The 26,216-nt window shown below is 46.4% G+C and overlaps 1 protein-coding gene across 7 annotated transcripts in view; it reads left to right on the top strand.

Annotated features, from left to right (window-relative positions):
- The window catches only part of LOC135187052 (glypican-5-like), a 620,448-nt gene that overhangs the window by 169,347 nt on the left and 424,885 nt on the right, over positions 1-26,216 (top strand). For all 7 annotated transcript variants that reach the window (XM_064165391.1, XM_064165390.1, XM_064165389.1 and 4 more), the window contains one exon: positions 21,545-21,675. In XM_064165391.1, coding sequence (XP_064021461.1) covers positions 21,545-21,675 — 131 coding nt within the window. The remainder of the gene's footprint in view (positions 1-21,544; positions 21,676-26,216) is intronic.

Below are 26,216 nucleotides of genomic sequence, written 5' to 3'. Positions count from 1 at the left end.
CTTTGATTTGAACCAGTAGTGGTTTCTTGTGGCTGGAGAACGAAAGAAATCAAATTCTTCTCTAGAGAGAGAAAGAAGTGAGTAAATTCATGTTATTAATGAAAAACTCCTGTGTATGGTTTGAAAAGCAGATGAGCACAGACCGTATAGCTCAAATCAACTGCTTCCAGTTCCTATTTTAGGCAAGTAAAACAATTATTGAATGAAACAACTTTGTGTATTCAGGGCAGTTTAATTACAGCCTTAAACAATAAATTGGATTGCGTTGACGACTGCCAACTCCTGTTGCTATGCTGAGCTTCTGGGTGGTCTTGGCCATTAACTGGGTGCATCATGCCCAGATTGTCTGCACATTTTGATCTGCAGGGGCAGTCTTGGAGGCACAGAGATATTTGTGAGACCATGCTCTTGTGAGATTTGTAGTCCAGTCCTGCAAATCTGCAGGTTTTACGTAGGCAAGTGTCTAATCCAGCAGGCACTGTAACAGAGCTTCTGAACTTTGAGTATGATTTAATTGTCAGAGAACTGAATTGGTTGTCAGGAGTTGGTCAGTTCCAAGCATGTCCTATGTGTTTTTCTCAGATCTGCTGATCTCTCTGCCTTATTCTCCTTGTCTGCAAAATGGAGATAGGAAGTTAATTGCCTACCCTGCAGTGAGGGCTGTAAAATGGGACAGCTGCAGCACTGCTCAAGACTGTAGCTGGGAGTGAGCAGAGCACATAATTGCCCTGTGAATGCAATGCTGTACTCGTGGTTTGCAAGCAAGCACAAAAGATCTGATGGGGAACTTTTCCTGTGCTTTTTGATGGTGTGTTTTGTTTCATTTTTAAATTGCTTTTCATTAACAGAACATTACCTGAGTTATTTTCCCCTCCTAAAAGTCACATTTATTTTCCTATGGATTACTTAGAGTGTGTTTTGAATGACACCAGTTTGCCTCATTGAATTTCCATCAGTCTTGGTGCTTCTCTTGTCTTGAATTTTTATCTGATATTTTGACACTCTTCTGTGGATGCTCTTCTCCAGTATCCATAAGGAAAGGAAACCTCATGTGCCTCTCAGAGGTACCAAATGAGAGTGCTGAATCTTAATCTCATAACTCTTGACTTCAGCAGACGTGGGATGAGTTTTTAGTGAAGTACTTGATCCCTGGAGAAAATGTTGAGGGTTGTATACACCTCTGCACCTGTTGTGGTCTCCTGTTTTGGATGCTTCTTTGGTTTGGGTCCCTTCCTGTGCTGCGGTTAGGCGTTGACGTCTGCAGCAAGAACATCCACACTTTAAATTCCCTACTCTTAAGTGTCTTTTGGAGAGTAGAATGATGTCGACTACTCTTAGGTGACTTACTGGACATCACAAAGAAGTTAAATTAGAATCTCAGAAATCGGTGGAGATTGGGACAGACCTTGGAATATCTTCTACTCCAACCTCCTTGCTCAAACTGGGTTAGCTAATGCCCAGAACTGGGCATGGCCTTGCCAGTGCTGAACAGAAAGGAGTATCACCACTTGTCCTAATGTAGTCCAGAGTACCATTGACCTTCTCCTCTAAGGAATGTTGCTGGCTCAATTAAAATGTTTTAATGCTCCATCCTGTGCCCTTTTGGAACATGTTTCCCATGCACATTTAAGTTCTGTGCTGAGAGTCCCTGTTTCCTGTCAGCTTTCTGCATACACTCAGCAGGCTATAACGCTCCACACATGTTCACTGTGCTGCTTTTTATGTCCTATGATGCATAGTGTGCTGCTTTACTGCGTGGTTGCTAAAGCATGATTAATTCTTGACAGCACTGCTAACACTAATTCAGGGTGCTGTCAGAGCCAGTAACTCATATCCAGGCAGTTACCACCAAGAGGTGATTAGCTCCTGTGAAATGGATGCAGTCACAGTTTATTGGCATGATCGCGTAACTCACCGCTGACTGTGCCTGATGTCTCTGCTTCAGTTTGTCAGTCTTGAAGTGAGTAAGGCTTAGTGTTGTAAAAGGAGATGTATTTTGGATTATGATGTCTTTATAAGTCCAAATGCTAAGTTTTTGTACTCTCCAGCTTGTCTGATTCCCGTTGTATTTTCTAGGATGATTTCTCCGAGCTTTTATATAGTCTGAGAAATTTCAGAGCAAAAGAGTGGCTGTTTTCTGTGTGCTCTTGTTGCAGAACTTCATCAGTAGTGGGTCAGACAAGTGTGTGAATAGATTTCATAAATTTAGTTGTGCCATCAGTGAGGAAACGGTTTCTAGATGAAGAAATGAAGGCAATACTTCTTGCCTAGATGTAGCAGTTTGAAGTTGATCTTTCTCTTGGTTTCGATTTGATAGAGTGTGGATCAGAAATGAAGTTTGGAATGAAACAGGCCTGACAGCCTTAAATAAGGTCATGGTCTTGGACCTGCTATGAGCAATTTCATTTCTTACTTTTGGCTCTGTTTTCATACTGTTCCCAATCCCAAACACTGAACTGGTACCATTCCAGCATGCTGAGCAACATCAGAGTGAGTTCTGCAGTGACCAGGAAGTAGAAGATGCTTCATTCATATCATAGAATCATAGAATCAACCAGGTTGGAAGAGACCTCCAAGATCATGCAGTCCAACCTATGTGTTTTGAACTTGGTGAAGTTATTTCTATTATCGATGCTTCCAGTGTCAAATACCAGCATATTCCAAAGCTAAGAGGTTTGATATTCATCATTGTCACCAAAATATGAGCTGTATACTCTTCCCCTTCTCTCTGTACAAGGTTGTAAAGAAGCTGCTTAAGATTAAAAATAAAAGTAGAAGAATCATAGAATCATCCAGGTTGGAAGAGACCTCCAAGATCATCCACTCCAACCTAGCACCCAGCCCTATCCAGTCAACCAGACCATGGCACTAAGTGCCTCGTCCAGTCTTTGCTTGAAGACCTCCAGGGACGGTGACTCCACCACCTCCCTGGGCAGCCCATTCCAATGCCAATCACTCTCTCTGACAACAACTTCCTCCTAACATTCAGCCTAGACCTCTCCTGCCACAACTTGAGGCTGTGTCCCCTTGTTCTGTTGCTGGGTGCCTGGCAGAAGAGCCCAACCCCACCTGGCTGCAGCCTCCCTTCAGGTAGCTACAGCCAGCAATGAGCTCTGCCCTGTGCCTCTTCTTCTGCAGGCTGCACACCCCCAGCTCCCTCAGCCTCTCCTCACAGGGCTGTGCTCCAGGCCCCTCCCCAGCCTTGATGCCCTTCTCTGGGCACCTTCCAGCACCTCAACAGCTCTCTTGAATGGAGGAGCCCAGAACTGGACACAGCACTCAAGGTGTGTCCTGAGCAGTGCTGAGTACAGGGGCAGAATAATCTCCCTTGCCCTACAGGCCACATTGCTCCTGATATTTTTGAGACTGTTTCCTTTATTTATCAATTGGCTTTTGACTCTTAAATTGAAATGTAGTTGCATATACTAGTAGAAAAAATATGCTTAATGTCTTGCTAGAAAGATCTCCATCTTGACCAAGTTCAAAGGTAGGATGTTAAAGATCTGATCTATGGTTTGGTCTTGATCTTGCAGATTTAGTATCTGCATCTAGTCTCAACCGCAGAAGTGCTTGACCAGTAAATGACCCTGGAGGTCTTCAAGAAAAGCCTGGATGAGGCACTTAGTGCCATGGTCTAGTTGACTGGATAGGGCTGGGGGATAGGTTGGACTGGATGATCTTCGAGGTCTCTTTCAGTCTGTTGATTCTATGATTCTATGATTGTTTTCATAGCCCAAGGTTGATGCACTTGATTCAATCACTGTAGCAAATCCTCACAAGCATCCTTCCTTTCACCAAGTGTAGCTGTTTGGAGTCCGTGTTCCACACACATTAAGAAACTGAAAGCTTGTTGATGGCAGTGCTGCCCATCCCAATACATGTAGTGATTCAGGCCCCTTAGAGAATCTGGGGTCTTGCACTCAGCCCTCTTTGATGATAAAACTCCTAACAACATCTGCCTGAGGTCCTGAGGTAAAAGGCAAAACTGTTTTGGTGCCTGCTATACATGTTAAGTCTTCATAGCACTGGCATTAGAAGTGATTTCCTTAGGAGATGTAAGTCTTAGAGTTTGCTTATAAATAAAATGTACTTGTCTCAACGTGACAAAGTCTTCTAAAGGTTTGAAATGAGCTACTGCCCTTGAGAATTGTGCTAATTACTGTTGCTGCAGGTATTGGTACTCCCCAAGTAGTCCCTCCCCCAGGAAGGCTGGGGAGGGACTATTGACAAGGTCTTGTAATGACAGGATGAAGGATAATGGTTTAAAGTGCAGAGGGGAGATTCAAAGTAGATGTCAGAAAAGGGTTCTTTGCAGTGAGAGTGGTGAGACACTGGCACAGGTTGTCCAGGGAAGTTGTGGATTCTTTGCTACACAACCTCCCTGGAGGTGTTGAAGGCCAGGTTGGATGAGTCCTTGAGTGACCTGTTCTAGTGGGAGGTGTCCCTGCCTATGGCATTCTATGATTCTAAGTCTTCCATGTCACCTAAAATGACATGTTGGTGCTCTGTAAAATAAAAGGCAGGAGAAAGCATTCATTTTGGTAGCAACTGTCAGCAAGTCATAACTGAATCATAGAATTGTTTTAGTTGGAAAAAACCTCTAATATCATTGAATCCAACCACCAACCTATCACCACCATGGCCATCATACCACAGCCTGAAGTGCTATGTCCATGTTTCTTGAACACCTTCAGGGGTGATGACCCTGCCACTTCCCTGGGCAGTCTGTTCCAATGCCTGTCCACTCTTTCAGTAAAAAACTTTTTCCTAATATGCAATCTAAGTCTCCCCTGGCACAATTTCAGGCTGTTTCCTCTCGTCCTACTATCTCACAGTAGAGAGACAAGTGAGGTTGGTCTCTTCTGCCAGGCAAGCACCAACAGAACAAGGCGACACAGTCTCAAGTTGTGCCAGGGCAGGTCTAGGCTGGATGTTAGGAGGAAGTTGTTGGCAGAGAGTGATTGGCCTTGGAATGGGCTGTCCAGGATGGTGGTGGAGTCACCATCCCTGGAGGTGTTCAGGGAAAGCCTGGATAGGTCATTTAGTGCCATGGTCTGGTTGACTGGACACTTCTGGGTGCTAGGTTGGACTGTCTGAGCTTGGAGGCCTCTTCCAACCTGGTTGATTCTGTGATTCTGTTCTAGGAATGAAATAATGCTTCTTGTGAAAAAAACCCTGAATGTTTACCACTCTTCCCTAAGTGTTATACTCCTGTTATATACAAAACAGGAGGTCATTCTGACCATCTTTGGAAGTCTCAACATTGCTGTTGAGGTCTTTATTTACTGATTGCATAAACTTGCAACATTACTGCATCTAATACGATGATGTGAACGTCTGATGTCCTTCTGACTTCCTGCTTGTTTTTGTTAGATCACTTTCATAACATCCTTTGGAAGAGAAAATTGAGGAGTTTTGCCTCGCTGGCTAAATGCTTGTCGTAATGATGACCAGAAAAATAATATCTTAGAAGGACTTTAACCAAGATTTGCAGAAAATTGATGTTTCTTGCTCTTGATTATAATTTTTGGCAAATCTTTTCAGGGTACATGTACCAGTGCCTTTAAATCTGTAGGATATTGTGGTGGATTATGCAAAATTAATTAATCAGTCTGTATTAATTTTGATATCCAGGCGACGATTGTTAATAACCATGAAAACTGTTTGTTAACATTAAAACTCCCCAGAAAACTTATTCACCATTTCAAAAATGCACAGGTTGGAAATGTATACACACAAGGGAACAGGCAAAACTGAAACACTGATTTCTTAAAGTGACAAATGCAAATGTCACACTGGAAGAGACTCACAAAGTATAAATCAGACAGTACCCAAAGCTCGTGGAACTCTCTCTTGTTGGCTGCTAAGACTTGATTCTTCCCAGGCTTCTGGGGAAAGGAGGCAGACAGTCTCCCACCTTGTCTCCTGGCTCCTCTGGATGATCTGTGTATCTCCAGGACTTCTCACTTTAGCAGGAGACTTTCAGGTGCAGGCAGGATGTCTTGCTGGCTATGCAGGCCGTTAACATATAGGCATTTAGAGCCTGTTCCTGGTAAGCTCTCCAGGCAAATTCAGGATGCAGAATGAGGCAGCAGCTCTGGTGCTACCTGCTTATCCCTTTTATCAATATCCAGCCTGAGACTAGTGGGGCATTGGACATAGATTAACCAATTGGAATGGCACTTTGCCAGGCCTCCCCATATTAGGTGAAACCAGGGCTTTTGCCCTCCCCTCCCATAGTTGCCTCCTCCATCACAGAAGGAGGAGGGGCAGGGGACCATGTCCGGGCATGGCTAAGCCCATGTTTGCCCCATCAAGCCTACCACTATGCATGACTCTTGCTGTACCTTAAAGCCTGGGTCCCATGTGCAGCATTAGCCAGCCCTGACAGAGATGCTCTCTTCCATGTGAGTATCTCCCTGAACACACTTGGATGTCAGTCTAAAGTAGCAGAAGCAGTTTTTCTCTAAGAGATTTGGAGGAAAATTCTTTACTTAGGGAAGGTTTCCTCAATTTATTTTCTTGCAACTTGGTTCTTAGGCTTTATCTCCCTGCAAAGAAAGGGACAGGAGCTGTCAAGCCTGTGAGCCTGAGTCCACTCCTCCCCTGTATGTGCATTCTCTCTGTCCTTTCCCCATGTTGAGGCTTGTCCCCAGCTCATGCAGCCCTCCTTTCAGAGGAAGAGAGACCCACACAGAATACACAGTGATTTTGAGAGGCATTTAAAATTATCTGAGGGCCTGTAGCACAAACAGTTATGTAGACTATTTGCATGGTTAGATAGTAAGGTCATATTTTACAGGCACCGAATCAGTGTAAGTCATGGAGGAACCAAAATGAATCTTGGCAATGACCACATTGCTTTCTTCTGGATACACTGCATAATGCCAGCCACGTGAAAACTGCCAAGAGACAATTCTGTTTGCATTATTATGTAAAGACTGGAGACAAAAATGCCTCAGTCCAAACCTATGTTTAGAAGGAATATACCAAATAACCTGCTTGGTTTGGTTGTCTAGGCTTGTGCCTAAATACCTGAGTGGTGATGCCCTTCTGTGATACTGCATTCAAATGAAAAAGGAGGCTGAACTGTGTGCTCAGAGAATTGTGGCAGCTGTCCATGGGTCAGAGCTGGCTCAAGTTCCTAGTAATTCATTACACCTTTGTTCATACATGTAGAATGAGTGCAGACAACTTGACCAGCTTCAGAGTCATTGCTGTAGTTCTGCTCTAGTTGTGGCTGCAGTAACTGTGTGTGGAGGAGTGGAAGATTCCAACTGGCTCACACTAATGGTCAAAAGAAGATGCTGTTTTGGGAGAAGCACTTCCTCTTGCAGTAGCCTTTCCTTCATGTTGATTCACTCTGTCACTGGGCCATAGGGTGAATGCTGCTGCCAGGCAGCTGAATTTTGATGAACCCAATGGGACCAACTGTGTTAGGTGGTGATCAAATTAAGTGCATTTAGTGAAAAGGGTCCCAGTCTTGTCTTACAGAGCTCCTGGGTGTCATCAAAAAGTAAAGATCAGCATTGCTAAAGTTGACAGGAGTTAAAAGTGGCTTACTTATAGCTCCTGTGGCAACTGTCTGTAAATCTGAGTTAAATGGACTAAAGCTGTTAAAGGAGATATGTTGTTTTCCATAACTGCCTGTGCTAGCTGATGACCTGTCTGAATCATGGGTATGATGCCTTCTGTTTGTCAGTCCCCTGCTACTAGAGGTCAGAGATGGATCCATCTAACTGGGTCTGCTCAAAGTGAGGCTCACTGGCTCAGCTTATGGTACTGTCACTTGGCTGCAGAGGGATAAGTAATGACACCATGGGTCTGTTGCGGAGGGGAAATGTTTGTTTGGGTTTTGCAGGGAATTAAATGCGAGGCTGATTTTATAAAAAGTTTAAATGATTTAATATTATATACACCAGAAATCCCCTTCCCCAAACTTATTTACAACTTCTTTACAATTGGTCCCTCAGGGATCAGTGCTGGGCCCCATCCTCTTTAACATCTTCATAGATGATCTGGATGAGGGCATGGAGTCAGTCATCAGCAAGTTTGCAGATGACACCAAGCTGGGGGCAGATGTGGCTGGATTGGAGGGCAGAAGGGCTCTGCAGCAGGACCTTGACTGCCTGTACAGATGGGCAGAGTCCAAGGGGATGGTGTTCAATAGCTCCAAGTGCAGGGTGCTGCACTTTGGCCACAACAACCCCATGCAGAGATACAGGCTGGGGTCGGAGTGGCTGGAGAGCAGCCAGACAGAGAGGGATCTGGGGGGGCTGATTGATACCCGCCTGAACATGAGCCAGCAGTGTGCCCAGGTGGCCAAGAGAGCCAGTGGCATCCTGGCCTGCATCAGGAATGGTGTGGCCAGCAGGAGCAGGGAGGTCATTCTGCCCCTGTACTCTGCACTGGTTAGACCTCACCTTGAGTGCTGTGTTCAGTTCTGGGCCCCCCAGTTTAGGAGGGACATTGAGATGCTTGAGCGTGTCCAGAGAAGGGCAATGAGGCTGGGGAGAGGCCTTGAGCACAACCCTACGAGGAGAGGCTGAGGGAGCTGGGATTGGTTAGCCTGGAGAAGAGGAGGCTCAGGGGTGACCTTATTGCTGTCTACAACTACCTGAGGGGAGGTTGTGGCCAGGAGGAGGTTGCTCTCTTCTCTCAGGTGGCCAGCACCAGAACGAGAGGACACAGCCTCAGGCTGTGCCAGGGGAAATTTAGGCTGGAGGTGAGGAGAAAGTTCTTCCCTGAGAGAGTCATTGGACACTGGAATGGGCTGCCCGGGGAGGTGGTGGAGTCGCCGTCCCTGGAGCTGTTCAAGGCAGGACTGGACGTGGCACTTGGTGCCATGGTCTGGCCTTGAGCTCTGTGGTAAAGGGTTGGACTTGATGATCTGTGAGGTCTCTTCCAACCCTGATTGTGACACTGTGATACTGTAACTATCCCACGTAAGTCCTTTACATGCGGTTAGTGAATTAAACCACAGAATGACTACGTACAAGAAATCAGGAATTTAGCAACAGTTTGTGAAAGGATTTAGGAAGAGAGTCTGTGATTTGAGAGAGTTCCACTGGAAGATTTGAGAGATTATTCAGTCTTTAGATTAAGTTTCATCAGTTACTCACTGATTGGGTTCAGTTCTGAAAAGCCCCAAATATCGTGGCTTTGGGGGGTGCTGTTTGAGCTTCTGCAGGTGCGGTCGAGCCGGGCGCTGGCTCCCGCAGGCTGGCGCGGATCGGAGCGCTGATTGAGTCAGCCGTAGCTGCGATGCTGCACTGCGAATGCCGTGCGAGTGCCGAGCTGTGCCATGTGTGTGTGTGTGTGTGTGAGCAGGAGGAGAGCGAGCAGAGAGGGGCTCAATTAAGGCAAAAGCAGCATTTTTATAGTGTCCAGAAGAGGTGTATCTTATCAGACTGATGCTAATACAAGTGTACAATACTGATTGGTTTGAAGTTATAATTAATTCATACATTGGCAAATTTTTTTCCAAAACAACCTGTGGCACCACCCAGGGGTCAGCCCCCAACAGATGTTCATCAGGTGGTCACAATGTCTGAGAACCAAGGCTTTTTTCCAAAACAATAGCCTATGTTTGTATTTTTGCCCCTCTGGGGGAGAGACCTTCCCAGAGGCTGTGCGGCTGCTGGGACAGCGGCTGCCGTCATACAGGCAGATAGAAAGCAATGTTTTGACTTTTTCGATGGCTGGCCTTTTTGTGAGCCACAACCTTGTGTACAAATGAGGGTTTTGCAAGAGGGCTCTGCTGCCTTCCACAACAGGGTCCTACCAGCAAAGGTGGGGAGATGTCAGCTCTGACCCAGTAGCGGGCGGTGGGGCCCTTAGTGATGGTTGTTGTATCACTTTTGCAGTGGGAACCAGTCTGTGCTAGGGAGTTCTGTCTGCAGTTTGGCAGTTAGCCTGTACAGCACCTGCATAGCAGGGAAGTCCTAAAAGGATGAGTGTGCTGTCTTTTTGCAGTGTGTGTGTTTGTGAGATGTGTGATCTTGATGCTTGAGCGTGTCCAGAGAAGGGCGACGAGGCTGGGGAGAGGCCTTGAGCACAGCCCTACGAGGAGAGGCTGAGGGAGCTGGGATTGGTTAGCCTGGAGAAGAGGAGGCTCAGGGGAGACCTTATTGCTGTCTACAACTACCTGAGGGGTGGTTGTGGCCAGGAGGAGGTTGCTCTCTTCTCTCAGGTGGCCAGCACCAGAACGAGAGGACACAGCCTCAGGCTGTGCCAGGGGAGATTTAGGCTGGAGGTGAGGAGAAAGTTCTTCCCTGAGAGAGTCATTGGACACTGGAATGGGCTGCCCGGGGAGGTGGTGGAGTCGCCGTCCCTGGAGCTGTTCAAGGCAGGACTGGACGTGGCACTTGGTGCCATGGTCTAGCCTTGAGCTCTGTGGTAAAGGGTTGGACTTGATGATCTGTGAGGTCTCTTCCAACCCTGATGATACTGTGATGCTGTGATCTTGTGCTGGGTCGTTGAACCCTTGCAGAACAGATGATGGAGTCTTTTCCTTAGTTGTGTTTTAAGCTTGTAGTGATAAAAGAGATTCCAGTCATATTTTGCCAATTGCTTTCATTTCAGAATGGGAATAAAGAATAAACTCGTAGCAGGCAAGGCCATTTTGGTAGGCTAATTGATTTGAAAGGCGATAAAGGCGAAGTCTGAATGAGATCTTTGAATCGATTTTCTTGTGCTATCTTTTAAAGCTACCTGATTTGTCTGAGAGCTTTTCAAGTGACTCACTTGGATTGATTCCCAATAGTATTTTCCTTCCATACCAGATGATTGTAATTAATTATAAAATTGAGCTTAACCTTTCTAAGTTGTCAATATCTAAGGACAAATGTCACAACTAACAAAGGCCACAAAGATTATTCCTGAGTCTTGGGGGTATTACGAGGGAGAAGGAGAGCTGTCATTACCTTGCTGCTGCTGTTTGTATTTTGGTTTGGCTTTAAAAAGGATTACCAATTCTCTTTTTGGCTGGGTAAATACATCACACAGTTTGAACAAAAATGCTTTGAAAAAAGCTTAGCAAATAGCCAAAGTTATTGACTTATGTGTGCTTTAAAGATTTTTACATGGGGAGGTAAACTGTGGATAGTTTGATATCCAGGCCTCTGTATGTAATTTTAAATGCCAGTTGGAGGAGCAAAGAATGTCCTTGTAATGTACAGGGAAGATTTGTTAGATGTAAGCTGTGTAGAATTGATGAGATGTCTGATACTGTGGAAGGTATTGCCTTATTGTACGTTTTCCTGGGAACCCTCAGCTATTATCTCTGCAGGTAAAACCTGTACATGTGCATTCACTTGCATGCCCAGTACACATTTTCTAGCCCCACTTTCTTAACAGTGTTGTAGAATAAGACCCCAAATTCTCATTACTCATAATTTGCATTTTGAATCTGGGAGAACACCTTGTAGGACTCTGAGTAGCTGAGTAGCTGCTTGCCCTGGCAGGCTAATAGGCCTATTAGGTGTCCTGGCTTGCCCCATCCTTCTGCTGATGAGGGAAGCAAGGGCAGGGGGAAAACCAGAGGCTTGGGCCATTATGTCCCCTCCCAAAGTGATAAAAAGGTACCCATAGGTGTTTAGGTACTTGTTGGTGTCTTGCCCAAATAAGGGTGAGCAAGCCCTGGGGTCACCTGATATGCTCACTTTTGCAAATGCCTTTTTGATTGGTGAATCTCTGTGGCAAAGCAGCCTTTGCACTCGAGCAAATCATATAAATGGAGCTAAGCTGCAAGCAGTTCTGCTGCTTCTGCCTGGCTGCCTCTGCCTGAGTGTGTGCTGCTTTTGTCTGCCTGCTTCTGCCTCACTGCTCTGCCTCAGTGTAAGGTGCTTCTGCCTAGCTGCTTTTGTCTGGCTGCCTCTGCCTCACTGCTCTTGGACAATGTGTTCTGCTCTGCCTTGTGCTTCAGACCAGCTTAGCCCTGATGTTTTGGGCTTGAACTACCTGGAAACTTAAGTGACTCAAATTTCCCAGGAGAAGGCATTTAAGTGCCTCTGACATGGCAAGAAGTGCCACTGCCATGGTGCTCTCTGCCCATCTGCAAGAGATCCTGCCTGTGCCTCTGCAAATCTCCATGCCAAGAGGAACCAGGATCAGGTCAGAGATCCTCTGCCTTTTCCCAGCACCCTGGGAAGATCTGGAAGCCTCTCAAGGGCCGAGCAGTTCAAAGACTGCCACAAAGGAGCCAGGGACTAGCTTGAAATTTCTACTCCACAGCAGCGAGTGTCACAGACTTTCCCTAGGGCTGCAGGCTGCCTGTTTGTAAGTGAGGCAAAGTCATTTTGTGGCTGAACTTTTCCAGTGTTCTGGTTCTCCTAAATGAATGAATTGCCCAGCAGCATCCTTGGGAAGATGGGACACTCTACTCTAGATCAGCCTGACCAGAGCCCCATCCAGCCTGGTCTTAAACACCTCCAGGGATGGGGCCCCAACCACCTCCCTGGGCAGCCCATTCCAGCCTCTCACCACTCTCATGCTCAACAACTTCCTCCTCATGTCCATTCTGAACCTACCCATCTCCAGCTTTGCTCCATTCCCCCCAGTCCTGTCACTCCCTGACAGCCTAAAAAGTCCCTCCCCAGCTTTTTTGTAGGCCCCCTTAAGGTCCTGGAAGGCCACAAGAAGGTCACCTGGGAGCCTTCTCTTCTGCAGACTGAACAGCCCCAACTCTTTCAGTCTGTGCTCACAGCAGAGCTGCTGCAGCCCTCTGAGCATCCTCCTGGCCCTTTTCAGGACAGGCTCCAGCATCTCCACATCTCTCATATAATGGGGGCTCCAGAACTGGATGCAGTACTCCAGGTGGGGTCTCAGCAGAGCAGAGTAGAGGGGGAGAATCACATCTCTGGCCCTGCTGGCCACACTTCTCCTGCTGCAGCCCAGGCTCTGCTTGGCTTTCTGGGCTGCAAGTGCACACTGCTGGCTCCTGTTGAGCTTTTGGTCCAGCAGCACCCCAAAATCCCTCTCCTCAGTGTTGCTCTCCAGCCACTCCCTGCCCAGCCTGCATTTATGCTTGGGATTGCCTCAACCCAGCTGCAGGACCTTGCACTTGGTCTTGTTGCACCTCCTGAGGTTGGCTTGTGCCCACCTCTGCAGCCTGTCCAGGTCCCTCTGGATGGATCCCTGCCCTCCAGCCTGGCTGCTGCACACAGCTTGGTGTCATCAGCAAACCTGCTGAGGCTGCACTCAATGCCTCTGTCCATGGCACCCACATAGCTGTTGAACAAGCCTGGTGCCAGAACTGATCCCTGAGGGACTCCACTTGTCACTGGCCTCCACTTGGACATGGATCCATTGACAACCACTCTGTGGCTGCGGCCACCATGCCAGTTTGTTATCCATCTCATGGTCCACCCATCAAACCCATGTGTCTCCAGCTTGGAGACCAGGATGTGGTGCAGGACAGTGTGGAAGGCCTTGCTCAGGTCCAGGTTAAAAGAGAGATGGAAATGCTGCATTTGTAATAGGTGATGCATTCTCTGAGAGAGAGAATATCTGAAAAGAAGGCAGAATTGAAACTTGTTTGCTCTTGTCTAATGACCTTATTCCCTATTCATTGCCTCTTCACTGAGTGCAAGGTTCTGTTCAACAGCTGTAGTCAATGGCAGTGAGCCCTGGCTTACAGTTTACCAAATGTTCTCCCACTCAGCTTTTAAGCAATGGGAATGATCATTTCACAGCAGTACTGTAGCAATAGGTGATGAGATCTCACAGTGAACATGCAAGTCTGAAAAGTCAAATCTCATTTCCCTGTGCCTCATTGTTTCTTCCTTCCCTCATTTCAAGGAAGCACACACACCTGATCTGGGGGTCTTTGTGGCATGTGTCATGGCTGTGCACAGCCACCAGAAATCTGGGCTGAGGGGTGTAATTTGTCAGAGATGCTCACTCAGATTCAGGGGTTTGGCAGAGCTGAATTGGGTTACAGATCAGAGGGGATAACAATGCGCTGGCAAACCTGTCAGTAACTCAAAGCCCAGTCACAAGAAGAACCTTGTGGTTTAAAATACTGAGCTTCTCCTTACAGAATCAAAGAAAATCACTGTTCCAAGCTAGTGAAAAGGTCTCTTCCTTTAGAGAGAGAAATTCTCTTGGTATCCAGAAGGGCATGACATTTTCCCCTTGTTTGATTATATTAGGTATATCAAATATGACCTCAGTGTTTAAGGTTGCTTAAGCTGCAAGAGTTCAAAGACTTTGGATGAGATTTTTTTTCCCAATTTATTTTGTTAAGCCCTTGCAATAATTGTGAATGGTCACTCTTTCAAAGAACAAATAGTGGGAGGTCAAATAATCCCTGTCTAGGAGAGCCTGTCTTTCATTACAAAGGAAAATTCACAGGAGAAGCTCTGGTTGTTAGAAAGGTATTTAAGAATCACTGGTGGATAAGCAAAAAACCTTTTAATCCAAAGAGAAGTGTAAAGGGTTTGGATACATTATTGCTAATGTAGAAGAGTATGAGGTGTGAGGAATGATCATTTTCAGCTGCAGGTTTTCACTGTTAGAAGGAAGACTTCATTAAATATCAGGAGAGAGGAATGGCCTTTGTGGTGTTATGGTTAACGAGGGCTGGTTTTCTGTCAGTCATGCCAGATTGGCAGGCTGATTTGTGGGTTTAAAAATCAAAGAAATAAATGAGCCTAACTGTGCATTGACTCTTGATTGTTTTGAGGTGAAATTTAGGATCTTCTGTCTGAGTTGGAAGGCAGAAGGGTTCTGCAGCGGGACCTTGACCGCCTGGACAGATGGGCAGAGTCCAAGGGGATGGTGTTCAATGGCTCCAAGTGCAGGGTGCTGCACTTTGGCCACAACAACCCCATGCAGAGATACAGGCTGGGGTCAGAGTGGCTGGAGAGCAGCCAGACAGAGAGGGATCTGGGGGTGCTGATTGACACCTGCCTGAACATGAGCCAGCAGTGTGCCCAGGTGGCCAAGAGAGCCAGTGGCATCCTGGCCTGCATCAGCAATGGTGTGGTCAGCAGGAGCAGGGAGGTCATTCTGCCCCTGTACTCTGCACTGGTTAGACCACACCTTGAGTGCTGTGTTCAGTTCTGGGCCCCCCAGTTTAGGAGGGACATTGAGATGCTTGAGCGTGTCCAGAGAAGGGCGATGAGGCTGGGGAGAGGCCTTGAGCACAGCCCTACGAGGAGAGGCTGAGGGAGCTGGGATTGGTTAGCCTGGAGAAGAGGAGGCTCAGGGGAGACCTTATTGCTGTCTGCAACTACCTGAGGGGAGGTTGTGGCCAGGAGGAGGTTGCTCTCTTCTCTCAGGTGGCCAGCACCAGAACAAGAGGACACAGCCTCAGGCTGTGCCAGGGGAGATTTAGGCTGGAGGTGAGGAGAAAGTTCTTCCCTGAGAGAGTCATTGGACACTGGAATGGGCTGCCCGGGGAGGTGGTGGAGTCGCCGTCCCTGGAGCTGTTCAAGGCAGGATTGGACGTGGCACTTGGTGCCATGGTCTGGCCTTGAGCTCTGTGGTAAAGGGTTGGACTTGATGATCTGTGAGGTCTCTTCCAACCCTGATGATATGTGATACTGTGATACTAACTCTTGTTAACTTTAGTCATAGTCATGACAGTTCTCTGCAGCCAATGCTTTGCAATTCCCTGGCGGCTTTTTGTCACTGTGTCAAACGCTCATGTCCAGTGCCAGCAGAGGAACGCCAGCTTCTGGTCCTAAAGTAAATACACTTTCAGTTTGAGAGACTTGGAAGCAGTGAGTCCCACATACGAGAAAATAAATCTTTAAAATCCCAATCACCATCTCTGTTTGTCCTCTGGTTGATGGGACTGGATTCGTGAGCTCTGCATTAACCTGGCAGTGCAGCTGGCTCCCTTAGGACGGGAGGGAAACCTCCGTGTTCCTTACTGTTGTTAACAGGCAGGTGATTTGCAGTAGCAAATTCCAGATGTTTCAGCTCCAGAAAGTGTTTCTGCTTTTGCCTTTGTTTGGTTGGTTTGGGTTTTGTTGAGGGGGTTTTTGTTTGTTTGTTTGGGGCTTTTTTTAATGCCTGATACTGATTAATTTACACAGCAGCAACTCATTTTTTCATTGGTGTCCCAGCTGGAAGTTTAAGATGGTTTTCATGTGAGTGTTGTGGTTCTTGCCATCAACATTGTGACTGCCCAAATTAGCTAGTAACATTCAGTCTTTTCTCTTGTTTTATTTTGCAGAAATCCACATTCAGCAAGATGTCAAAATTAGTCCATATGAAAAAATAATCATGTTTCTGTTTGAATCCTCCAAAATCTGAAACAAAGATGCCCATGGGGATATCTGAAGAGACAATCTCTTGGAAGGGAGCTTGGTTTTTGCAGCCAGAGTTTTGGGGTACATGCCCATTCATCAGCAGAATCTTTCAAACTACCTGTACACACTGTGGGAGCAGTGGTGGGATGAAATCTTGCATCCTCGTGGCCCCAGAGATATTGAGAACGAAGAAAATCTGGTGCTCCATGTGTATTCATCTCGTTTAGCTTCCTGGAGCCCAAATACCTAACAGAACAGTACAACAGGACGCTTTCCCCTCTTCCCCTTTTGGAAAGAAAGGAATTAGATAGTCAAGCAAAGCCTGGCTGGGGCACTTAGTGCCATGGTCTGGTTGACTGGATAGAGCTGGGTGTTAGGTTGGACTGGATGATCTTGGAGGTCTCTTCCAACCTGGTTGATTCTATGATTCTATGATTCTATGTTGGGAATGGTAGGACTTTTAGTGCTGTACAGTTGCTTGATCTTGACATATTGGAACATAAGCCTAGGGGGAAAGTACTGAGTTAAGTAAATAGAGGGTCGAAATGACCTTGGGAATGTTGCAGAGGACAGAATTATGTGGAACATGAGCATGTGTTTTTGTTTGCTCCTTGCTTATCTAGTTGCTAACGTACGAGGTCTGTCTTGATGAGCTATGTACTGAGGTCTGCCTAATGATCAACTCGGATTTAGCATGATCATTTAGCTTGTGTGTTAAGGTATATAACCACGTGCTGAAAGTACAACAATCTCAGCTTGCATCAAGCTGCTCTCCTCGTCTCTCCATCACGGCGGGAGTGGGCTAAGCACTACACCTGGGGTCAGGTTCAGACCATCCCCAGGAGAGTTAACTCTTTACACCACACTGACTTTGAAGAAACTGGGAGAGGTGGGAGGAAAAGTGCACTGAGGAGCCCAGCAGTGCCCAGCAGGGCAGTAACTACACAGCCAGCCTGGAGAGCTGACTCTAGGCTGGGGGCAGTAGGGCTGAGCTGCACAAGGAGGCCAGGGCATTGACCGTGAACAGGGTGAGCTGTGGGCCCTGGGCCACTACTGTGACGCTGCAGAAGTCACTTTGTGCTTTGCACCAGTGTCCCTCCCAGCATTTATTGCTTCTTTAATTCTCAGATACTGAACTACCTTATACTACTTTCTTCCTCCCAGTAAAATGCAGTCCAGATCTCAGCCGAGACATAGAAGAGTTAATGGTACAAGTAATGTACCATTATTGGATCTTCCATCCTGTTAATCTCACTTCAGATTAAAATCTCTGGAGCACTGCTAGTGTTCCATTGGATATTAATGAAAAAAACATGACAAGAAATGTGAATGGATTTGTCATACAATCATAGAAACAACCAGGTTGGAAGAGAGCTCCAAGCTCAGCCAGTCCAACCTAGCACCCAGCCCTACCCAATCAACCAGACCATGGCACTAAGTGCTCATCCAGGCTTGGCTTCAACACCTCCAGGGACGGCGACTTCATCACCTCCCTGGGCAGCCCATTCCAATGCCAATCACTCTCTCTGTCAAGAACTTCCTCCTAACATCCAGCCTATACTTCCCCTGGCACAACTTGAGACTGTGTCCTTTCTTGTAATGAGTTACTTTCTTTTTAAGAGAGTAGATCTGGTTAAAATTTTCCACTGAGAAACACTTCTTCCTTAAAATGCTGTGCTTTGGTTTGATAGGCAGGCAGCTGTTACTACTGGTTAAAAAGGAAAGCCCAGAGTTAATATTTGGCATAACAGCCCTGAAACTTCTGCAGTTTAAAGAGTCCTTTCCTTTCTGTGTTCTAGAAGATACTGTTGAGGAGAGGTTTGAGTCTGGGTTAGAAGTGAATTGCAATGAGGCTGATATAAAAGTTCTTTAGTAGTTTATTAAATACATTTACACAACATTTCCCCAAACTTATTTACAACTAACAGAGACAGGTTCTGTGATGTGGTTGGTAAAGCTATTTTTGCAGACTGTGTCTATACAGTCAGGTTAAATGATTTAGGAAAGGATTCTAGGGAGTGTTTGTGACTGGAGAGTCTGGCAGCACAAACTGCTGCTTCAAGGTTAAGCACCAACTTGCACAAACTTGAGTAAGGAGAGTTAGTTTACTCACTGGTTAAGAGTCCCAATATTTGCAATCCAAAAGCGTAAATGGGGAAAAATATAGTGGTGTGGTCAGCCCCCTGGGCAAAGCTGGACCCAGGTTTGCAGCTGGATGCTGTGTATCGCAAGGAGTCGGCCCTCGGGCTGGAGCGCCAGGCCGGCAGGTCCTGGTGTTGCAACCCATTGCTAGGCTGTTGCTAAATCATCACAGTATCACAGTCTCACAGTATCATCAGGGTTGGAAGAGACCTCACAGATCATCAAGTCCAAGCCTTTACCACAGAGCTCAAGGCCAGACTGTGGCACCAAGTGCCACGTCCAATCCTGCCTTGAACAGCTCCAGGGACGGCGACTCCACCACCTCCCCGGGCAGCCCATTCCAGTGTCCAATGACTCTCTCAGGGAAGAACTTTCTCCTCACCTCCAGCCTAAATTTCCCCTGGTGCAGCTGGAGGCTGTGTCCTCTTGTTCTGGTGCTGGCCACCTGAGAGAAGAGGGCAACCTCCTCCTGGCCACAACCACCCCTCAGGTAGTTGTAGACAGCAATAAGGTCTCCCCTGAGCCTCCTCTTCTCCAGGCTAACCAATCCCAGCTCCCTCAGCCTCTCCTCGTAGGGCTGTGCTCAAGGCCTCTCCCCAGCCTCGTCGCCCTTCTCTGGACACGCTCAAGCATCTCAATGTCCCTTTTAAAGTGGGAGGCAATTAAAAATTTTAAGTGAGGACAGGTTGATCCACACAGCGGGTGGCTCGGCGGCAGGTTGCGGGGTGAGGCCGGCAGCTGGACAGGCAGGCAGGCAGGCAGCACGGCGCACTGTGGAGGCGCCTGGAGTCAGGTTCGGCTGAGCTCAGGCGGGCAGCTGCATCCCCACACGGGGCAAGCCGTTTCAGTCCCTCGGCTCAGCGCAGGAGACAGGCAGGGGCAGGGATGCGGGTTGCAGGGACAGGGATGTGGGTTGCAGGGACAGGGATGCGGGTTGCAGGGGCAGGGATGCGGGTTGCAGGGACAGGGATGTGGGTTGCAGGGGCAGGGATGCGGGTTGCAGGGGAGGCAAGTCCCCAGCTATGCGCGGCGCACACAGAGGCACGCAAGGCAAACACGTAGCCAGCAGAACAAAAGCAGCAGCAGCCAAACAAGTGTGCTAGGTTTGTAGGCATTTTGACGAGGGTCTTTGACCAATAGCAACAGATAAAAACACGCCTAGAACCTGAGTTGCATGTCCAAAACGGAGAGGCACATGCCTAGCATCCCTGACCTGCGTTTACCCCAAACAAAGCAAGCTGCAAAACAAGGCCAAATGTGGGGGCTGTGATCGACTGAGAGGCACTGAGGCTTCTGTCTGCACACCTGCGCTGCTTCCACCCGGGGAGGGGGGCAAGGGGGGCACCAAGGTGGGTATTCAGGTGGGTGTTCAGGACATGTCAGGGGTATGTATCCTAGGTATAATTTGGACCTTCCACCACAAATACAAATCCAGACAAAGTGACCGTTTACATTTGGACACTTAAACTATTGATTTGCAACAAAAATGCTGACTCTAAACCTCTTTGAAACTTCACAGGAAAGCAAAGCAAAACCCCCAGATCCCTTGGAATTCTTCACTGCTGATGTGTGGGAGAACCACACTGCTTAGCCAAACTGCTCTAGGGTGGGTGGTTAAAACTGTCTGGAATCCACAGCGCCTAGCTTTGAGGGGTGTGTGATTTGAAGACACAGACTTTAGTGGTGTGATGTGATGCAATCTAAGATGGATCTTGCAGAAACCTCTGCTGGGAGTTTGTTCTGCCTGCTGAGGGGATGCTGGGGCGCAGGACGGAGCGCATCCTGTGCAGCAACGCGCTCCAGCTGTGTTGCGCCCTCGGTCCGGTTCCAAACGGTTCCAAAGGCACTTCTGGTTTGTATTTTCGTTCGCATAGGGTGTGAGACTTTTTTGCTTTCAGAAGTTGAGAAGGGACAGAAATAGACTATTTTATTTCAGCGAGTTGTGGTTTAAAACAATGCTGTGCTAATCCCTAGTGAGACCAGAACAATACACGCAGTGAATGGTGTTGAGCGAGGCAGCTGGCTCCCCCTCTGACTGCTGGAGATGTGTCAGGATTAATCCAGTATGTTCCCATTCAATTGCTACAGTTTTAGGTTCTTCACAGTGTATTATACAGGACCAGGCCATAACTCATGCAACTAAAGCTGATGTTAAGTGACATGCCTATGCAGCCTTCAACATTTTGTGTTTGATTGGCCTGTTTTTTAAAGAAGAGAATGTCTTTGCTTTACATAACAGCAGTTTTCCTGGAGGAAATGTGGTAAGGTAGAGAAAATTGCCCTGTACTTGGGCCAGCATACTCAACACAGTTTTGCAAAGGGGCAGAAAAAACGATTTGAAATCGTCTGTGGTCTGAAATATTCTGCAGTGAGGGTTTTAGAGGTGCAGTAAAATGCACAGAGCAGCAAGAATCCACCTTAACCTGCTTAGAATGGAGAACTGAAGAAAGGATACCAAATTCAGTGCTGTGGAGGATGGTGGATTCTGTGTGATTAAGGTCTCTGGTAGTACCATGCCTGCAGTAGGATATCCTTTGTCTTCTTTTCATGTTTACCTAAGGATTTAAGTGTAGGTGAAAACATTACAGATTCCTTATTTGTGGATTAGAAAGGGAAGAGGTTTGTTTTACCTTTATCACTTAAAGCTGTTACAGCAAATAAACCTGGCAGGATGCAGAGGCCCTGTCAGATCTGCAGTGCACAAAGGATAAATTCAGGCTTGCTTTTGCCTGGTCCTTGTATTAAGTCCTCTATGAGAGACTTCAGGAAGGGCACTAAGGACAAATAGCTGAGGAATGTTAGTGATCCAGACCCAGCTTTCAAGGCACTGATGATTGCCAGGGCTGGAAATTTCTCTTTTCATTCCATTTCATCCAATAAAATAATTTATTGTCAGTGATTTGTTGATACTGACTTCTTTTGCTTCTTTCCTTGGTTTAAGGGAAGACTCATAATTTGGTCATTCTTCTACAGGACACTGGTTTCTAGGTCCTGGAAAGAGGAATCCTTGTGTTGTCTTGCCCAGACACCTTCTTTCTCTTGCAGTAACCACTGGCCACAAGGAGCAAGCAAACCTTTGAACAGTTGTACATCATTTTCTCCACTCAAACATGGTTTTCTTCTCCCTTTCTTTCATGCAGGTTGATAAAGTGTGTGGACAGCCCAGACAACAAGAAGGAGTCCTGTCAGTAGGCAATATAGTGCCAGTGAAGGAAATGACTGAAACTCAGACGTTCGTGATGGCTCACACCAGTCTGAACAATAAACGAAGGTAACCCTTGGCAACAGCAGCTCTGACATGAACTCTCTGCCTCCCACTTCATGTTAGTGGTTCCTTGTGCTGCAGCGCTTAAGACAGAGGCAGTTCTGCCACCTCAGTGGTGTGTTCTCTGGCCATTCCTGTCTGTGCTAGGTGCACAGGTGTCCTGCTGGTATTGCAGTGCAGGTCACTCCAGGAAAAGCTTCTTTCAGACCAGACTTGATGTCATTACTTAGCACCAAGGTGTTCAGTATTTCCCAAAACATGCAGTGAAAATATGAAAGCTTTTCCTCAACAAAGTCTGAGTAATTTCCCCAACTTAAAATACAAGTACCCAGGGCTTTAAGGAGTTGAGCTTATCCAAGGACAGAGGTGAAAGGAGGAAGAGGTGAATAGGAGAGATTCATTGCTTTGACACAAAGTCCATCCCTTGTTTCACAGGACTGGAGAAGAGCAGTAAGATCCCCTGCAGTCTCCCTGGTTTGTTACATAGCAGAGCAAGAGCAGAAGCATTTATGGTTAGGGTTTTTGTGTCCATCTTGGCTTCTGTTCTCAGCTGCTTGCCAGTTGAGACACTGGGCAGCTGAATTACTGCCACTGGCTCTAACACCAGTATCCCTGCTCCCGGATCTTCTCGTCTTTCTTTTACTCTCCCTGTTGTTACTCCTGGGTAGCTCTTCTGTAAAATGTAAGTGTGGAGGGAAGGACACCTTTGCAATCCCACTCGTGACACCTGAGTAGATGTCAGAGCTAACAGGCACGTTTCTGTTTAGTAAGTTGTTCCCTGGAACACAAGTAAGCAGTGTAGGCAGAGTCGTCCTAGGTTCGTGCCTCTGAGGACAGTACCTAATCTGCCCAGGGAGTTGATGCCTATCTCTGTAGGTTGGGTGGATGGATGACAGGCAGACATGGTAACATTTCTGTATCCTGGATTGTGGAGTTGTGAACACGAGATTTTAATCCATCTGTATTTTATTTTTCATGGAAGATGGCACAGAGGAAGCAAACACTGCTTTAAACAATAGAAGTAATAGCAGCAAGCTAAGGTGGTTCTGGGTTTGAGTGATAGTGATGTCTTTGTTGCTTTGTAGTTTGAAACCAAAACACAACAGTTTGTGCTGATGCTCGGAGCTAATCCATTTCCCATGTAAATCAGAGCAAAGAGCATCAAGGAACTTAATGAATTCATCAGTAATCATCCAAAGAGTAATTGTAATACAGTTAATGAAATACTGTTTTAAAAACACAGAACCCTGGGCCATCTTCTCTATAACCCTTTGGCTTCACTGAAGCTAATATGCTATTAATAGCAGGACAGCCATTTTTTCTCAGCTGAGGATCTGCTCCCTCCCCTTCCCAACTGTGTAGAATTATTTGAGCATTGACATGTTAAAATTAAACCCCACAAGTGGAGAAGAAAACCCACTAAAGCTAATGCACTGTGAATTGGAGAGATTCTCAGAATTGCTCTGTGCATTGTGTGCTAGTTAGAAGCTAGCTAGAATGTCTTGGTGAGAAGAACTAGATTACAGGCTGTGAGAACACCCAAACCATCCCATCAATTATTTTGGCTCTCCAACGTGGGGCAAATTAAATTTGATTGATTGTTAATTAACTCTGGGAATAAGATTGAATAATTGATGGGATGGTTTGGGTGTTCCCCACCCCCCCCCCCACTTTGGAAAGTCACCCAGACTAGACTCAGCAGCTCTGGAAATTGAATGAAGCTTTGTATTTACAGCTTAGAACATACAAGCAGATAGTTACAACAGATACAGTTAGATACAGAAATAGACAAGGTAAAAGGTAACACAGAAACACAACTCCCCTCCCAGAAACCTGAGTCCCCAGGAGGGGCTCCCAACTGCCCTTCCACCTTCTCCCATCCCTCTCTACCTTACCCCAGACATTGCCTTGTGCCCAAGGAAGATTGGAGAGTCGGCCAGGGAGGTTAGGAAGCAGGTGGATTAGTCACACAGACAGCAGGTTAGGTTAGGTTAGGTTAGGTTAGGTTAGGTTAGGTTAGGTTAGAGAGAGATGCAGCCCAATGCCCAGACAGAGACTCTGTTTTCTATATTTACTTTCTTGTTCTTATACATCTCAGCAAGCCTGTGAGTGAAGCAGACATCACCATTGTTTTCTTCTCACAGCCTGTAATCTAGTTTTTCTCACCAAAACATTCTAGCTGGCTTCAAACTAGCACAGTTGAAATTAATTTACCCAAAGAATCTGACCTAAGGCCATCCTTACACAATTAGCATAAAACCTTACTGAAATAGTGTTGGTAGGTACCATGGGGAGCCTGTGCACCAAAAATGAATGATGGAGCCATGCCATAATTAGTGAGAAATGGAGAAGATTTTTCCACAGCTCCCTATAAAACACATGGCATGAAGCTTGCCCATCGCTGCTTGAAAACGATTGTGGAGCAGATAGTGATGGGCCACAGCTCTGTGTGGTTCATCATCTATCACTTAATCACACATGATATCAATAAAAAGCAACTTTAGGTAATAAAATGTTGTAATGGCTGGGTGAAATCAGTGGTGCAGTGTGCTGGTTAAGATGCACTTGGAGTGACAGATAACTGCTGTGGGGGATCCAGGGTATGAGAGTAGTTACAGGAATCTCTTGTGGTCCCATTCCTTCTGGTGATCTGGATAATGAAGAGCAGGCAGTCAGCTCAGGGGAGTCTGCTGGTCCATGTAGTAGACACGCCTCCAAGTGATCCTTCTTTCAAGGGGAGTATGGAACCTGATTCTTGCCTTCTAGAGTAAGGAAAGAAAGAGAGAGCATACGAGCCAGCACTCTGCAAGGAAACAGAAAGTCTGTGCATTGTCCCTTTAGTGTGCCTTAGTACTCCCAGACCCAGAGAGAAGGACCAGTCTGGTCAGCACAACTGTAGGAGGAACCCTTCTCTTCTGTAGCACCTGCACTGAGATACCCTTAAAATCCTGGAGCCAAACAACTTGTACCTCAGTCTGAATGTTTGCTTTAAGAGTATTCCATTTCTGAAAGGCCAGTTACAAAAGAAAGCTCCTTTTCTAGAGAACTTGAGCCCCCTGGTTTCAGGTGTTGGGTGCTCCTGTAGTGGAAAAGTTCAGATGGTGTCTGTTTGCCAGATTGGTCTTTCTCCTGGGTGCTGTGGGGTTTTTGCTTTCTATTTCATCTGGTCTGGCTAGAGACAGTCCTCCTCACCTTCCACTGTTATGCCCAGCATGATCCTGCATGGGCCCTCAATTCACATGGAAACTGGATCCTCTTCTATAGAAGTTGAACCCATTTCTGCTCCTCTTGCTCTAATGGGCTCCTGGGAGACTTCCCATCTCTATTATCCCCTGCATTCCATTCCTGCCTATGTTTTGTTCTCTAACACCAAGTGTCAGGGACAGTAGTGTAAGAAGCTGAAACTTGAATAAATATTCTTGTAGGAATTTTTTTTCCTCTGCTGAAGTTGAGAAGCAGAGATTTGAATAGCAATTTACTTCTGTTGTTGTTACACAATCGCATTCGGGGATTAACGGAGCTGGCAGGATTGCTGCTGCAATCATTTTTTAATGTGGAGGTTACTGTAACATGCAGTAGAGCTGACAAGAAGATTGAAACCATATGATGGGATAGGGAATGCACATGGCATGTACAGTCTCAGTAAATTGGAATGTTCTTGCTGAGTTCAGCACAAAGTGCTGCTCTGGTCAGGGTCTGGACTCCTAGGAAAGTTCAGTACCTGCCTTTTGGCATGTCTGCTGTGTGTGATACTGCAAACCACTAAACACAGACTGGTCACAGATCTAGATAGAAAAAGAAGTTACATTAACAAAGAACTGTGACAAAATGCTAGGTCACTGATTGGAGGAGCCAGGCTTTGAAGAGATATTTTGTTGGGATTTCTTTGTAATACTCTGGACTTGGGAATCTTTTATGCAGCTTAAATAATTTTTAGCTTTTGGGGGGAGGTTTGAAGTCAGTGATAGGAATTTTATTCAAAAAGAGCTCTTTATTGGGTCAGACATCACATGTTATTATTAGAATTGGAGTATTAAATTGCTAATACAAAAATATTATTGATGCCAGATGCAAATTAACACAAAAACCCCTTAAAAATGTGGAAGTGAATCAAACATTTCTGACTGGCTGAGGCAGAAGTTTCAACAGGTCCAGGTTTTCCCTGTTACAGATTCACATTTCCCTTTTTGGCTAGCTATACTGGAGTTGCTGCTTCAGTGATGGTAGGTGACACTCACCTGATGAGCAGTGCAGGTCCACTGTCTCCAGTGTCCTTAGTTCCTAGAAAGGACAGTGACAAAGCTGCCATCATCTGACTGTCCTCATTGCTGCTGGAGGTGGTGCTCACTTCCTCCAGCCAGAGCTAACTGTACTTTGTCCATGAGAGTACAGGTGTAAAGAGGTGCAGAATGTGGCATCAAATCATGTAAGTGGAAAATGGCATCATGTTAGTGCTGAATAGAATGTTTATTGTATGTTTACTGAAGAGGACCCGGAGGTATCAGTGCCAGGAGATGCACATGCACCAAATAACTACCCGAGTTGCT

The sequence above is a fragment of the Pogoniulus pusillus genome, chromosome 26, assembly GCF_015220805.1.
Source record: "Pogoniulus pusillus isolate bPogPus1 chromosome 26, bPogPus1.pri, whole genome shotgun sequence".
NCBI classification, from domain to species: domain Eukaryota; kingdom Metazoa; phylum Chordata; class Aves; order Piciformes; family Lybiidae; genus Pogoniulus; species Pogoniulus pusillus.
Note: the sequence above shows the minus strand (reverse complement) of the source record. Positions and strands in the feature narration are given on the sequence as shown.